Below are 16,083 nucleotides of genomic sequence, written 5' to 3'. Positions count from 1 at the left end.
AGGAGGACATATGCATAGCCCTCCATGTCTGTATACAACCAGGAGGATGTATTTTTGAAGACCATGAGATATATTGACTCTTCAAATTAATTTGTTGTAAGGACTCATTGGAAAGATCAGATCGGTAGACACTAAGTAACTGGAATAAGAGATTAACTAAAATCTGTCTGCACCATGCAGAGTGTGAAGTAGTTATATGACCCAACTTAGAAAAAGGATAGTTATATTTTCTCTCAACCTTTGTTTCATGGAGTATATAGTTAAGAGTCCCCTAAATGTACAGTGTCATGAGATTAATCTGCACTGTATATTTATTAGGTTTTGTTGCTTACTTTGTCAACAACGGCTGTCTCTTACCAAGGAAATCGAGGCTAGCCAACATAAAGAGCAAATTCCTTGTGCTAAGAACTTGATATCAGTAGACACCAATATAATCAGCATGTGACCAGTTTTCTTCTCAAAATTAAGTAGGTTAGATTATTTATAATTGTGCTGTAGCCACAAAGACAACCTGGAAGTAGCCCATCAAATGAAGTATATGGTCCCATTTCTCAGTACTGGCCCATGTGCTATTTGTAAGTGTTGTCCTTGATGAAAATTTTCACATTATAAAATGCTTCAAACTTCTGAGGGATCTGTTCTAGTCACATTAATTTTCATGACCGTTGTTTTTTATTCTACTTTTTAGTTGGAAGAGCAATCAATATTCCTTACTATGTCTTTGGAATGCTGCATTGAGTTTATAATTTTTTTTCTGCTAGCAGTCTGCTTGACTGAGGACCTTATAGGAAAAATGGAAATTTTTATTAAAAGATCTAGCAATTGTGTAGCTCTGTCTCTCTCCTTTCACTTTTTTCTCCTTGCCAGAGTCAGTGGGGAATGTGCTAGCATTGAAATTCTCCATCGTGGAAATTTCCATGCAGAAAGAAATCTCTTCCACTATTTTGTGGCTGTACTAGTTATAATGGAACCTTTTTTAGGTGCTGGCTCTATACCCTGAATAGCATTAAGTTCTTAGCATGGTTTTGTGTGTTTATGTGTGTTGTTGTATAGAGTCCATGTGTATATGGAGGCTACAGGTCATTCTTGGGTGTTGTTCCTTGGATACAATCCACATAGTCTTTCAGAGACAGGATCTCTCACTGGCCTGAAGCTAGCCAAGTGGGATGGACTGGCTGACCAGGGAGTCCCAGGGACCTCTATATTTCTTTTATATTGGCATAGGACCACCATCCGATCTGGTATGACAAGTTTGCTCAGAAGGAAGGCAGTTCACTAAGCCAGGATGCCTTCTTCTATGTCTCTGTCTTGAACAACTTGTTTGACAAGTCTGTTCAGGATGACAGACCATTTACTGAGGTCATCTACCTGGTGCCAGTATTACAAACTGGAATTTCAAGTGTGTTTCACAACATCTAGATGCATATGTATGCATGTATGTATGTATGTATGTATGTATGTATGTATAGTGATGTCAAGTGTTCTGAAGGTGCTGTTTGACAGAGTTCTGGTATCTGGACTGACCCTTCACTGCCCTTGGTGGATATTCACTGCACATCTCTTGCTATACTTACGTTTCTTACTGTTAAAGGCCTCTCTCCAAAAGCTAGAGCTGGGGCAACAAAAAAAATGCATGTAAACAAGAATAAAATTTTTGAAAGTTCCCTAGAAAAAAATAGTTATGCAGGAAATTGAGTCTTTCCTAAGAACTATTTACTTAAATAAACATCTAGATAATTACTGAATGTTGTTAGTATGCATGAGAAAGAGGATTTGAGAAGAGTTATTAAAGAAGGAAAACTTAGGGAAATTTTCGAAGCTGACAAGCTGTAATTGAATTGCTAAGTTTTTAATGTTCAACTTTAGAAACAAGGAACTTGTATGAATAGGAAGAAATTTTAATCATGCAAGTTTATGGGAAACCTTGGTACTTCCTAAAGGCAATAGTAAGCAGTTTTAGGAACTCTGATGTTCTTCTGTTCGTTACAGATTTGTAATAAAGGTAGGAATCATATTGCAACAGGGTTTAAGACAGAGACACAGAGGAAGGCATCCTGGCTCAGTGAACTGCCTGCCTTCTGAGCAAACTTGTCAGACCAGAACTTTACTGATAGACCACCCTTGCTTAAGAATATTCTAAGAATCAAAGAGAAAAAGGATGGTGGTCTTATGCCAAATATAAAAGAAATATAGAGGAAGGAAAGGAAGAACTAAATAAGGGTTAAAGATTGAACTTTTATAGAAAGCCAAGTTTGATATAATAGGTAGTAGAAATAACTTTTGATGTATTAATCTTAGGCTAAACTGAAACAGAATCAAATTTGAATAGAGTCATCCTGTCTGTAACCACAAGGCTTTACGACACCAATCTTAAGGAAGAAGATATTAAGTCTAAAGAAAACTGATTTTATCATCATGTTAATTTTTAGTTCTTATAAAATTGCTGTTTGCTCGCTTTGTTCCTCTTTCAATATTCCTATGTAATCAAGGAAGGATTTGGAAGGAAATGTATTTTGAAAAGCTGTGTAATCAATGAATAAAATTTCTGAGGAAATGGTTTTATGTATAAATAACGCTTGAAAGAGATAAAAGTTGTCAGAGTAGGAAAAGCCATACTGAGACGTGCTTCTTCTCTGTCTCATCTCTCATGAAGCGAATGACGTCCTGTGTCTGATCCTTTCTTCCTTTTGCCTCTCTTGCATCCACTCTTCTTCAGACCCCGCCCTCAGCCGAGGCTGGTCCCCGGCATACATATACATATGCATATGCACATATACATATATATGTATATATGTTGACACTTGAATTTAGGTCTTTATATTTGAGGAACAAATGCTTCCATTTGAGCCAACCCACTTAGCACATTTTGGTGTTCTGTCTCATTTGATGTTTATGGTTTGATGTATAGCCACTTTACGGAAGTGAGACACTGCAGCTTATGGGTTAAACAGCAGGGTCCCACATTTAGTAATTAACAAGAGCAGAACGTGGATCCTGGCAGTCTGACCCAGCTCGGAGTGTCTCCCTGCTGTAATGCTTTGTTCGATGTTTTCTATTAACGTTTGGAAAATGAATCTTATGGTCATTCTCTTACTCTCATAAACATGTTATTTGTCCACTCATAGACTGTATTCCTTATAAGAGTGCCTAGTCTGTTTTTAATAAAAGAAAACCTTGTCTTCTTTTTCAAATGCGCTATATCATAAAAGCTTCTACCTTTATCTGCATGTGTAGTTAAGCAAGGAGTTTTCTAGTACATTTGCAAAGTGCTTGATAAAAAAACATTTATGGCAATAAAAATTCTTTGTTCATGTAGGGTTAAAAATATAGATTCCTAGGAAATTGTAATATTTCCCTTTAAAATGTTAAAGTTTTTTTTTTTGTTTTTTAGTTTTAGTTTTCTAGAGAGGGTGTATACCGCCGCCCCTGACAGGATCTTCTAAACACACAGGATTCCTTATTGTCGGGCTTGTGTCTGTTATAGTTTTATCGTCTTAAATCGACCACTAATCAGCTACTGTAGCACTTGATTAAAGAATCTGATTTCTTCAGAAACAGGGCTCTGCCTGACTTCATCACTACAGATACATGCCCAACTTAGAGAACAGTCTGACTGCTAGCCTGAAGATTAATTTGGGGTTACATTTTAAAGTAGTTTCACAAATTTAAAAATAGATAATACAAAAAATGATCCTAATTACTTGGTTTCATTGAGTCAGTTTATTTTTGTATGACTTTGGATACATTTTAATCTAATTAAGTTATTTTAATTGTAAGAGTATCTGTTTCTTAATTAATTTACTGCTGAGGACCAAAGCCAGGGTCTTGACAGGCTAGTACTTTCCCACTGAGCCATGCCTTCAACCACTTAACTGTTCCTCTCTGTGTATGACTAAAAATAAGCTTTATTTTTCTAAGTAAATAAAAATTAAATAATGCTTGAAACTTTGTCTAAATCTATTTTATCTTTATTGGTAATATTTATTTTATATTGAACACTTTTATTTTTTTAATTTATATTGTTCAAAATAATGAGTTTCATTATATTTCCATAATGTATTCAATGTACTTTGATCATACTTATCCCCTAAGAGATTGTATTTTGTTTTAATTTTAAGTCAAATTGCATATATATTTCTTTGCAAATTAGCAAACAGCACACACATTTATACTTAGATACAAGATACATGCTTAAAAAAAGTTTATGAGGTAGTCACTATATATTTGAATAATTTTATTAGGGTGTTGTTTCCTCTATCTGTAACAGGTGATAAAATATTTTTAAATAAAATTGAATTCTTAGTGATAGAACAGCTAATGATTTAGAAATAAATTTTAAGACAGCCTTTTTTTTTTTCTGATAATGAAATGGTGCCATGGCTGAGTCTTTTATCAAAAACAGACTGGGTATTCTTATAAGGCATACAGTCTATGAGTGGACAAATGTATCCCCAGTATAATAATGATAAAACGCGAAACATTTACCTGGAAGGTATTTTGCTCACCTATCTATAAATTTCTGAACAAGATATTCTTGTTTTTCCTCCTCCTGATTTTGCTGCTCACCCGGTCAAGAACTGCTAGGAAATAGCCTATGAGTTGACTGCTTAAAGAATCATGTAGTCAGTCATACATGTCTCACTTTCTACATATTTGGTATATCCAGGATGGCACTGAGAACTCAGTAAGACTGAGGAGAGGTTGCCAATGCTGTTGGGAGACTCGCTTCCACAGCTGAAAAGCCACATGCCAATATAATTTTGAAGAAAGCTTCTCGTGAAATGAAAGATGAATTACTTTATGTAGCTAAGTTTTTAAATTTATAACCCTGCCAGAGTTATGTACTGTGAGTTACAGATTATTAAAAAAACAAAACAAGGTCTAATCTCGGATTCTATTGGCACTAAAATATAAATGGCTAATAAGTAATTTTAATTTAGTGGGACAAGATAAATTGCATTGAAATCTTATGGATTTAGTGTTTGATTTAATTAAGTAGGATATAACTTTTCTCTTTTAAAAACAAATGTTTTTTTTCTCTTTACTCAGGGCATGTAGCTCAGTGGTAGAGCATTCACTAAGCATGCCTAAGGTCCCAGGTTCCATCCCCAACATGACAAAAAGAAATGAATATTTGAATAAACCAAAACGATAACCTGAGTGCCTTGGACATAGTTCCTGTATGGTCATGACTGTTGGTTTGTCAGAAGACAGTGAAAATCAATGGGTTTCCTGCCTTTTAAAAATCCGTTTGTATTGTATTTCACCCAGGTTCCAGTCATTGCGCTGTCAGCTACTGCAAGCTCGTCGATCCGGGAAGACATTATACGTTGCTTAAACTTGAAAGACCCTCAGATCACCTGCACAGGATTTGATCGACCAAATCTGTACTTAGAAGTCGGACGAAAAACAGGGAATATCCTTCAGGATCTTAAGCCGTTTCTCATCCGAAAGGCAAGGTAAAGATAGAACACTAGATGAAACTATTTTTTAAAGAAGTTATTTTATTTTTTCTATTCCTTTTTGGTATATATTTAATGTTTTGAATTTTATGTAGTCTTGGTTCACATTAAGTATAATATTACACAATAAATTCAGTGGCCTAGATTAAAGCACATATAAAAATATTTCTGTTACTTCTGTTAGAATGTGATATAGCATAATTTGATCATATTCACCCCTTATCTCTCTCCCAATTTCCTCAGTTGGGAGGAACTGACTTCACACCATCTTTTGATTATAAATAACACATCAGCTCTCATTTGTGCTGTCCAGATGCTTCTGGGTAGAAGGCATCCAGCTAGTCAGGAGCAGTGCCCTTAAGGAAGCTAAGTCTTTCTCTCCCTGAAGCTATCAGCTGTCCACAGTCCATCCCTCGGTTAGGAGTGGAGGCTTGGTTTAGTGCAGACGACCATAACTACATGGAGTTCATGAGCACAGTGGTCCTGCCACTACCAGGAGACATGGCTTTCCTCCACTTATCTCTGACCATTGGCCTTAGCATTCTGTTTGTCCACTCTCTCATGGTGTTCAAAGCGTTTATACGCAAGGGCAGCGGGGAGGTGGGCAAGAGCTAATTCTTCTGATACTATTTTTTCATATTGTTATTCAAATAGGATATATGCTTTTAATAATTTACAGCTAGGGGTTGGGGATTTAGCTCAGTGGTAGAGCGCTTGCCTAGCGAGTGCAAGGCCCTGGGTTCAGTCCTCAGCTCTGAAAAAAAAAAAGACAAAATAATTTACAACTAAATGAACAAACATGAGCTTTTCTTATGAGGTCTGTCTGCTTTACTAATTAGATGATCTACCTCTGTTGGAGGGACTGTTTAAATAGTCTGTATGGAGTCTGTACGTGTTCCGAGGACTATCCTAGATGCTTTATACAAGTGATCAAGTTAAATCCTCTAACATAAGGAAGTACCTATGTACACCTGCATTTCACTGATGAAACTGTCCATTGCACTTCTAAGATTTGTTTTTGAAATATATTTTATGTTTTATTTTGTATGCTGAGAGCCTTTACAATGCCATATTCTCTGTCCTGCCTGCTGAGTGAAAAGTTGTTATTTTTATTATATGAAGTATTCTGAATAATGCAAAATAATTTTCTCCTACCAATTCCAATACAGACCAAATCCAGGTAAGTAAGAACATGGGGCATTGTTAGCGTTTTCCTCTTTCAGAAAGGAAGCAAATGGAAAGACGGATCCTAGGTTTAAGAAAGGGCTAGTTTTTGTTGTGGCAATTAGGGAGTGATTTAAGTACCACCTGAGCAGTGCTTGCTCTTCCAACTAGACTAGGAACATGATGAACGTATTGAGAGGGTTTTACTGCTCTAGCTGCCTCCTGGAATCTGTTGTTAAACGTTCCTTTCCAGTAAAGGGAAACATTGTCTTGCCAAAGGCTTCTTCTAAACTGAAGGTTTCTACACTCACGTCATTACCTAACCCTTAATTTTTGGTTCAATACACATTTTTAAAAAAATATCTATGGCTATTTTTATAGTAATATATATATATATATATATATATATATTTGGCTTTGTTTGCCTTACAATATCTTATGCAAATGCCTTCTTCCCACATTTATATTGATTCTGGTAATGTGATTAATTTTTAGCTTAGATTTCTCTGATGTCTCCTACCACATCTATCTCCTCGGTGCTACCTGATGTATCCCACAGATAACTTTCAGGTTTATCATCTGCAGACACAGCCTTAAACCTTGGAGTAAAATTTTATCTTTGAATCTTGTATAATGTTTTATGCAACAATGAAACTATTCTTTTGTCTTTTAGATAAGAAAAGGCTAATCTATTGTACTGCCTTTCTAGACATATTTTTATCCATACCTTGTAAGCTTTAAAATCAATTTTTTTCTAAAACAAAGTGATTTCTGGTTTTAACTTTAATTTGGATCAATATTTAGTGCCAGAGCTTTGCATTCACATACTACATTTCCACATTTGTCTTTCCAGTTTCCAGTCTTTGGGAGTTTCAGGGAGTTGAAGTGTTTTTCCATCTGCTGACTTCTTTAAGACTTTTACTTAGTAGAAAGCAAAGATTGTGAAAGATGAATCCCAAACTATGATAAAACATACGTGTAACAGGTGTGTTTGCTTTCTTCATCCCCCTACCTCTTCCCCGCCTTCTCCACAGTTCTGCCTGGGAATTCGAAGGTCCAACTATCATCTATTGTCCTTCGAGAAAAATGACAGAACAAGTTACTGCTGAACTTGGGAAACTGGACTTAGCCTGCAAAGCATACCATGCTGGCATGAAAATCAACGAAAGGAAGGACATTCATCATAGGTTCCTGAGAGATGAAATTCAGGTATGCGGACCAACCATCTTTCTTTGAATTCTTCATATATGTATCCGTCAAACATTTATGTACCAATTTTTTTTTAAAAAAAATTGTTGTAGTAAGCAATGTCACTATTCTGATAAAGGTAATCATTGTATAGTGAAAATGAATACAATAAACCCTACAGCTTAGTGTAAATAGCAAATAGCATCTGTTACTAAGTTACACAGAGAAGCAACACTAGCTCTGTCAAAGTAGGTTTTGTAATGAGAGTGGCCATCGAGGAAGATGGAATTTGAGTAGAGTCTAAGTATGTCAAGTTTACCAGGTCAGTAGGCAATGAGGGCAAAGGAACTGGCTATAGAGTCCCGAGAAGGAGCAGCAGGGGCAGACACACTGTCACATGAGTACATCCTGGGCTCAGAGAAGAAGAGTCTGAAGTAGTTGGAGGGGAAGATGAGCAGTAGGAATGGGCACAGGGATGGGACACTGAGAGAAGGTTAGACCCTCACAGGAAGGCTGCATTGGGTGGTTGGCCAGCTTCAAGATGAGAACGATCGGGGGTAATGGTGCTCGCCTCCCACCTGAGAGCATCTGTTGTCGTCCTTCCTGTTCTTTGCTGTGGTGGAACAGCTCTAATGCTTATGAGAGATTTTGTGCACATTTGTTAATACTTTTGTCACTTCGGCGACAGGGTACTTTTTTGGATGCGTCTGGCTTACTGCCTGCCTTAGGTACTTTTCTGTTGTGCTGCTGACCCAGGCAACGTACAGAAGAAGTAGTTTATTGGGGCCTACAGTTTCATAGAGGAAGTGAGTGGTCACTGTGGAGAGTGGGCATGGTGCTGGGGCAGGAGCCGGCAGCGTAAGCACCACGTAGAGAGAGTTAGCTGGAGGCATGGGCCTTTGAAACCTCAAGGCCAGCCTTAAAGGCCACCCTTCCCAACAAGGACACACTTCCTAACTCTTCTCAAACAGTTCTCCCACCTGTGGATCAGTATTCAAACATAAACCTATGAGGACCATTCTCATTCAAACCACCACACTGCCAATGTATACCGATTGAAACATCAATATCTTAAAAGATGGCTTAAAATCTTTAGTGATCTTTAGTTACAGTTAATTTTTGATAGTTATCTATCATCTATCTAACTATCTATCTAACCACCTTCCTACCTACTTACCTACCTACCTATCTATATTTGTGCATGCCCTTCTGTGTTTTCTCTTTCTAATGCAGAAAGTCAGTAATTTGAATCCATATTATAAAAATTAAAGTTTATATTAGCTAGGATAGTTGCATTCTAACTAACATGAGGTGGTGTTTTGTCTAGCAGCTGGTCCGGTAGACTCCTTCCTGGTCATATTCAAAAGCTTCATATGTGTTTTGAAACCTTTCCCTTTCTTAGCACAGTGAAGTACATGAACTCGTTAGTGTAGAGTTGTCTGGACTCTTAGAACCAGTTACTTTTTGTTGAGTGTTTGTTGAGTGTCTACTGAACTCATAAGTGTAATGATTTCTAAACAGCTACTTTCCTACCATTTTACAATGGATTTTTATTGCATGGTAGGCACAGAGCTGACCTCTGTAGCTCTTCAGATGTTAGACTGATGCTTAGAACCATTTTCTATTTTATAATTTTAGAAACAAAGGGAATTTCCTTTATTTAGTATATACTCAAAACCCATGTACATTTAGCTGTCCATGATTTGTTTATAACTGTTTGTTCTCAAATTTTATCCCAACCCTTAGTTTCATCCTTCCTACATTTGCCATTTTAAGGTGGCTTTTCTTGAATGAAATGATGAATAACTTATTTGGTAAAATAGCTTTCATTTATATCTAAAAGTTGATAAGGTTTGGAAATCTTGTTAGTAGATTAGTTAACATCAGATGAAGACATAATCTGGTGGAGCTTAGCGCCATTGGTTATTGACTGCTAGGTGGAGCTTAGAGTTCCATCGGTTATTGACTGCTAGGTGGAGCTTAGCGCCATCGGTTATTGACTGCTAGGTGGAGCTTAGCGCCATTGGTTATTGACTGCTAGCTGGCTTCTTTGCCCACAATGTTCGCATTCCACACCTGTGCGGTTATCACCACTCTCTCCCTCCTCCTTTGTGTGCCCTGGTTTGTTTAGGATCTTTTGTTGTTTTCGTTTCCTGTGTTCCTCCTTTCTCTCCTCTGTCATTCTCCTGGACCAGCCTAGAACATACACTGTTAACAGCACTCACATTTTACTGTTGTATCTTCAATGAAATGTCTTGTCCCCTGCCCACTCCCAAGCCTTCACTCTGACTCTGGAGGTGTTTATTGCTCTTCCCTGACATCATGTGTTTATACTGCTATCTAAATTTTTTGTCAGTTTTTATGATTCTCTATTGACTCCCCTCTAAAAATCCTGGAAGTTCAGCAGTCTTTCCCTCCCATGTCTGCAGTCCTGGACCCCTTTCCCTTCCGTGTTGGTTTGGATCTTTTTTTTTTTTTTTATAAATAATTTATTTATTTTTGAACATGAAATGCTTTTTTATAGCATGTTTTACAAGGGGAGGGGGTAAGAAGGGCCAGGTGGTGGAAAAGTACAAAATCTTCTTGGCCTGTGCCTTGAAACATGTCATGGTCTATACAGTACACTGCCTTGAATTATGATCTACCTGCTGTTCTTCAGAAGATATGGTACACTGCTTGAGTTATGGTCTCCCTGCTATTCTTAAGATGATATGGTACACTGCTTTGAGTCTATCTGCAGTTGCTAAGCAGGATCTTGCAGTTGCCAAGCTTCAGAGGACATTGTGCAGGTGGGGAAAGGTAGGGGGTGAGGGTAAGGGCGAGGGTCCTGGCTTCTGGCATCTCCCCCTTCTCTGTTTAGTTAGAGAAGGCATCTTATGATCAATCCCAACTATGTGAATTTTGAATTTGGATGTCTAATTATGGGGGGTCTTAGACAAGTTCACAACCCCAAAACACTGATGTGAGACGAGTCACATCGATGGTCGAAGGTTTTAGGCTGTCGACGATGGGCAACGTCAAGGGACTCCGATGTGGGTGAAAGGAGGGTGAGAGCCCTGTCTTAGGCCATGTAGGCTGCACCCACTCCCAGCACCACGCACTCCTTTTCGGCTGCATTGGGTGGGCCCCTGGGAAGTGGACCTACAATAATCCCGTCATTGGGCTAACTCACAGCCATCCTAGTCCCTTGTAAATGTTCAATTTACCAACCATTTGTCAGTTTGGGGTGTAATATTGTCATAAAGGAAGGCTCCCCAATGTTAGCGGCCATATCAAGGGCGGCCTTGGTTTAGGAAAAAGCCAATTTTTGTTGTGGTGATCAAGAGGCCAAGCTCTCTATCGAGAGAAACGGGGGCAAAGCCAGGCATACCAGGAACTCTTCTGGAGGGCATGGAAGTCTAGCGGTCGACCGTAGGGGGAGGCAGGGGAGCTGGCAGCTGTGTCAGTCTCCTGCAGAGTCACTTCTGGATCCTCTTCAATTTTCGGCTGATGGTAATGAACTTCAACCGTCTTCTTGATGGCAGCATCAACCTGGTTCCGTGGATGACAGGTCGCGGGCGATGATCTCTGTCTCGCTCAATCTTGATGTCCTGCTCACATCCTCTCAATGAGGGTCCGTCCAGAGGGGTCCGTGCCTCGAGCCCCACGTCTGGGTGCCACTTGACCCGACCGGCAGGCCCTAGTTATTCATGGGGGTGAGGAGGACTGCAACCTGCTATTCTTCAGAAGATATGGTACACTGCTTGAGTTATGGTCTCCTTGCTATTCTTCAGATGATATGGTACACTGCTTTGAGTCTATCTGCAGTTGCCAAGCAGGATCTTGCAGTTGCCCAGCTTCAGGGGACCTTGTGCAGCTGGGAAAAGGTAGGGGGTGAGGGTAAGGGCGAGGATCCTGGCTTCTGGCCCATCTGGATTAGAACTTCTAATAGCAGGCATCACGGGTGATTCATTTTTGCCTGGGATGCTGCGTGAGTTCAAGCTCCTGGGAGTCCCTGTTTCTCTCGGTTTTCTGGGGTTGAGTACGGAGCTGCCGCCTGCGACCTACTCTATGCTCAGGCCCAAACCGGAAGTCCCGTTGGTTTGGATCTTAACTCTGGGTAGATGTGATATGATTATCAACTTAAGGATCTTACCTGTTGTCCTTATAATATATGGCTATATGGTTCTCCCACATATTTTTATATTCTTGTTATTAAAGGTTTTTATTCTGGGTACTCATCACTAATTCTCTTGTGAGTTTTTCCCAACCATATAACCTTTATTTTGGTATGTTCATTCACGTTAGGTCATTTGACAGTTTTATCCTCTTGGTATTCTACCCATCTTGATGAAGCCTCATTAGCTGTATTTTACTTTGCAGTAGTGAATGATGTTATACTGAGAATAATGCATTCTGTCATCAGGAGAGGACACTTGAAACTTGATAATACTACAAAAGTTTTAGTTACTATAGTAACTGTTTCTCATAGCTTCAGGTATCCAGAGAAACTCCCTTATTTGTTCCCTCTTATAGAGATGGACAGAAATCACATTTTATGGTCCCTAACCTTTAATCTGTGTTTGGATAGGTTATCTTTTAGTCTGTAAGTAAAGTTATATTTAATTTAGTTTTACATTGGTAACCAGGCTGTTGTTGTATTTTGTAAGTTTTAGTTATGCTGAAATGTGATTTTTTTTACTCTGCATTGTTGTCCATTCTCAGTGTGTCGTAGCTACTATAGCTTTTGGAATGGGCATTAATAAACCTGACATTCGCAAAGTTATTCATTACGGCGCTCCTAAGGAAATGGAATCCTATTACCAGGAAATTGGCAGAGCTGGCCGTGATGGACTTCAGAGTTACTGTCACTTGCTCTGGGCTCCAGCAGACTTTAACACAACCAGGTAAGAATGCTTATTGTTTTCACCTTACAAATTCCTTTTTCCCTTTCCAAGAAAGTATTTGAGAGAGTATCCAAAATATCAAGTGATCTCCAAATGTATTTAAAGGGGTCGCCACCGAAAAGTGAGCAAAACTAACAGAATATCCCCGAAGGGCATTTTTTGGTAAGTCTTTATCCCATAGGAGGCAATCCAGTTGGAGTTAACAAGATTGGGACTCTGTTTGGACATAGGCCTTATGCATACTGTCCTGTTGTACAGCAGTGGCCTTATGCATACTGTCCTGTTGTACAGCAGTGAGCAGTTCCTCGGGTGATACGGCTCCAGTTTTATTTAGCAGGTACCATGTATCCAGTGCTCTAATGGTAGTTATTCTAAAAGATGTATGTCATTTGTTTAACTCTCTTTACTGCTGTTTCTGTGATTAGTTCTGTACTTAAGTGCATGTACTTACGTGCATGCCACTGCTCACAGACTGAAAATCACCTTGTTGATAATCCCTAAATAATCATGTAACAATGGGTTGACAGAGTGATGTCATAAAATAGAATATGTTCATGGTTTAAATTCAAGAAAAAGAAAACTGTCTACTTAAATACCAACTAAATTGTCACTTATGTTCTGTCAGATTATATTAGAAACAACACCTTCAATTTCAAAGATTGTAGGGACACTACTTACCAGTTATCTATAGGGAACCAGGAAAAGCCAGTACAGCTCAACCAGTGAGCCTGCCAACATAAAGGACCTTTCAAATGCTCCTCCAGGTTCATGAATAAGCTAGGCAGTGGCAGCTAAAAGAGCATTAGCTAAGTAAAAAGGGTTGTTATAAAATCTATGATCTTTCCAGGAATAGTCAGTAGATTTTACTTTGTAGCACAAAGAGCTGAACTCTGGTCCCCTGAAAGCAAACATTCTTAGCCACCCAGCCATCTCTCCAGACCAGGCACCAGAGTCTTTATCGAGGCTTTTAAAAACTAATTTAAAGTAAGTTGGATAGAACACATCTATACAAGCTTCTATTAAATTTGGAATATATCAAATATCACTTGGTTAAGACCAGATATTATTTTATTTGTGCGTTATGCTAACATGCTGGAAACATTATAGGCCTGAGTTGTACAATGCAATCTCACTAGTAGATACAGTTATGGTTTTTGTGGGATTTGAAAGGTATGCTGAGTGGTTTATCTCATTAAGATTGATCAGGAAATAATAGTTGTGCCAGAACACCCATGCCACTTTTACTTAGTATCCATGGTGACTTGTTCTCGTATTTGTATACAGGCTGCATCCTCTCCTACTTTCTTCCTAGCTCACATATAACATCTATTATAAAGTAAATGATGTGTAGATATTTAGTTTTACACTGTAATGGTTAGGGAATAACGACAAGAAACATATCTCAATGTGTTTAGTGCAGATGCAACTGCTGTAAGCCTGACTGGGGTTTAACTTGGGGTTGGCCGACTCTCAAGTGCTGAATTAGTGGGTGCAGAGCCAGAATGTTAGACCTTTTAGCACAGAAAGGCTGCTCTGTATCAGAGATCAAGGAGAAACACTGTAGAAGGATAGACGGGATAGAGCAAGGATTGAGGGCGAGTTTGTACCATCAAGATTTTGAACCAGAAGAAAACAGTGGGTTTCTGGATCTCAGCTGTTTTCATGTAACTAATTAAGTTTTAGTCTCTCGTATGCTAAAATTCTATGATAAGGGAAAAAGCTTGTCTGAGTGATCATGCAGTGATTTTTTTTAAAGATTTATTTATTTATTATATATGAATACACTGTAGCTGTCTTCAGACACACCAGAAGAGGGCATCAGATCTCATTACAGATGGTTGTGAGCCACCATGTGGTTGCTGTGATTTGAACTCAGGACCTCTGGAAGTGCAGTCAGTGCTCTTAACCACTGAGCCATCTCTCCAGCCCTCATGCAGTGATTTTAACTAATGTTTATTTATTAGTTAGTTTTGTGATGCTGTGTATGAAATCTGGGCCTCCCTCATGCTAGACAGCGTATGTAGAGTCACATCCTCAGAGACTATTATGTAATTTTATGTTCCTTTATTGTGTGATTTCCTGTTTCTTACTGCAGAGCCATAACAAGGCAGCGTCCCAATGGTTATATTTATTATATTTGTAGTTATACCCATTAGTTACTGCCATCTTTTGTTTCAAAGTGAAGAATTTGGAGAATAATCTCAATCTAATAAATCTTTGATTTCTCTTAATTTTAATGATTTTAGAATTGTTAGAATTTATGTTTTTTGTGAAATGAGTTGTTTTAACTCATTTAATAGTAGCAAAAGAAGAATAAAATAATAAATATTTAATTTAGTTTCTTTTCTCAAATGAAATGAACATGGATGAATTCAAATAAATATATTTCATCCCAATCAAATACACTAAGATACAGATCTGAGTATAGATACTTTTTTCTTGTTCATTCTATCTCTGAAGGATGAGGAAACTAAATGAAACTGTTTTATTTGTTTGTTTGTTTTACAAATCTATCACCTATTAAGTATGAGATTGGATAGTAACACAGGAGTTAGTGTTTTCAGTTTAGGGTATTTGGAGAAAAATACACATGTGAGTGGTGCTGTCCATTGAGGATATGTCTTTGAATAATGAATCATTTGTACATTCATATTTTCTAGATTAGAGAATTGTATACAGATATTTTGATTAAACAGAAGGCTGGATATTATAAACATTAGTGAGTGAAGTCCATAATGATGAAGTTTAGTATTATAATTTAGTTCTTATATATTAAATCAGAATGTTATATTGCAATATCTAAAATTCATTTCATGCAGACCTTTTTGATTCTTGGAAAACTCTGCCTGGAAGATTTCATGGGCTGATATTTGAAATTCATGGAATTTGGTCACAGGATGCTAGAAAGTGACAGTTGTGATGATATACAGTGGCACTGATGTTTAAAGACATAAGCAAACATACTATTACTGTTATTTCACAATTATAAACAAATTCAATATTGTGATTACAAAAATTCATTACAACTCATCAAGGAAATAACTCAATTCTAATACTTTACTATTGTCCTCAAGTGCCCTGCAATACAGAGGGACAGCTTTGCAGGGCTGAGCTGTCCTCTGAAAAGCCAGTAGGAATAGATAAAGGGTCAGACTGGAGTGATGGGGATGAAGGATCACACTGGAGTGATGGGGATGAAGGTTCACACTGGAGTGATGGGGATGAAGGTTCACACTGGAGTGATGGGGATGAAGGTTCACACTGGAGTGATGGGGATGAAGGTTCACACTGGAGTGATGGGGATGAAGGTTCACACTGGAGTGATGGGGATGAAGGTTCACACTGGAGTGATGGGGATGAAGTTTCACACTGGAGTGATGGGG

General features: G+C 38.2%; 1 protein-coding gene across 4 annotated transcripts in view; it reads left to right on the top strand.

The window, feature by feature from the left end:
* Wrn (WRN RecQ like helicase) overlaps window positions 1-16,083 on the top strand; it is a 132,339-nt gene that overhangs the window by 73,978 nt on the left and 42,278 nt on the right. For all 4 annotated transcript variants that reach the window (XM_028768204.1, XM_028768202.1, XM_028768203.1 and 1 more), the window contains 3 exons: window positions 5,272-5,459; window positions 7,661-7,835; window positions 12,519-12,700. In XM_028768204.1, the coding sequence (XP_028624037.1) occupies window positions 5,272-5,459; window positions 7,661-7,835; window positions 12,519-12,700 (545 nt within the window). The remainder of the gene's footprint in view (window positions 1-5,271; window positions 5,460-7,660; window positions 7,836-12,518; window positions 12,701-16,083) is intronic.

The sequence above is a fragment of the Grammomys surdaster genome, unplaced genomic scaffold (assembly GCF_004785775.1).
Source record: "Grammomys surdaster isolate TR1022 unplaced genomic scaffold, NIH_TR_1.0 185, whole genome shotgun sequence".
Taxonomy (NCBI): Eukaryota; Metazoa; Chordata; class Mammalia; order Rodentia; family Muridae; genus Grammomys; species Grammomys surdaster.
Note: the sequence above shows the minus strand (reverse complement) of the source record. Positions and strands in the feature narration are given on the sequence as shown.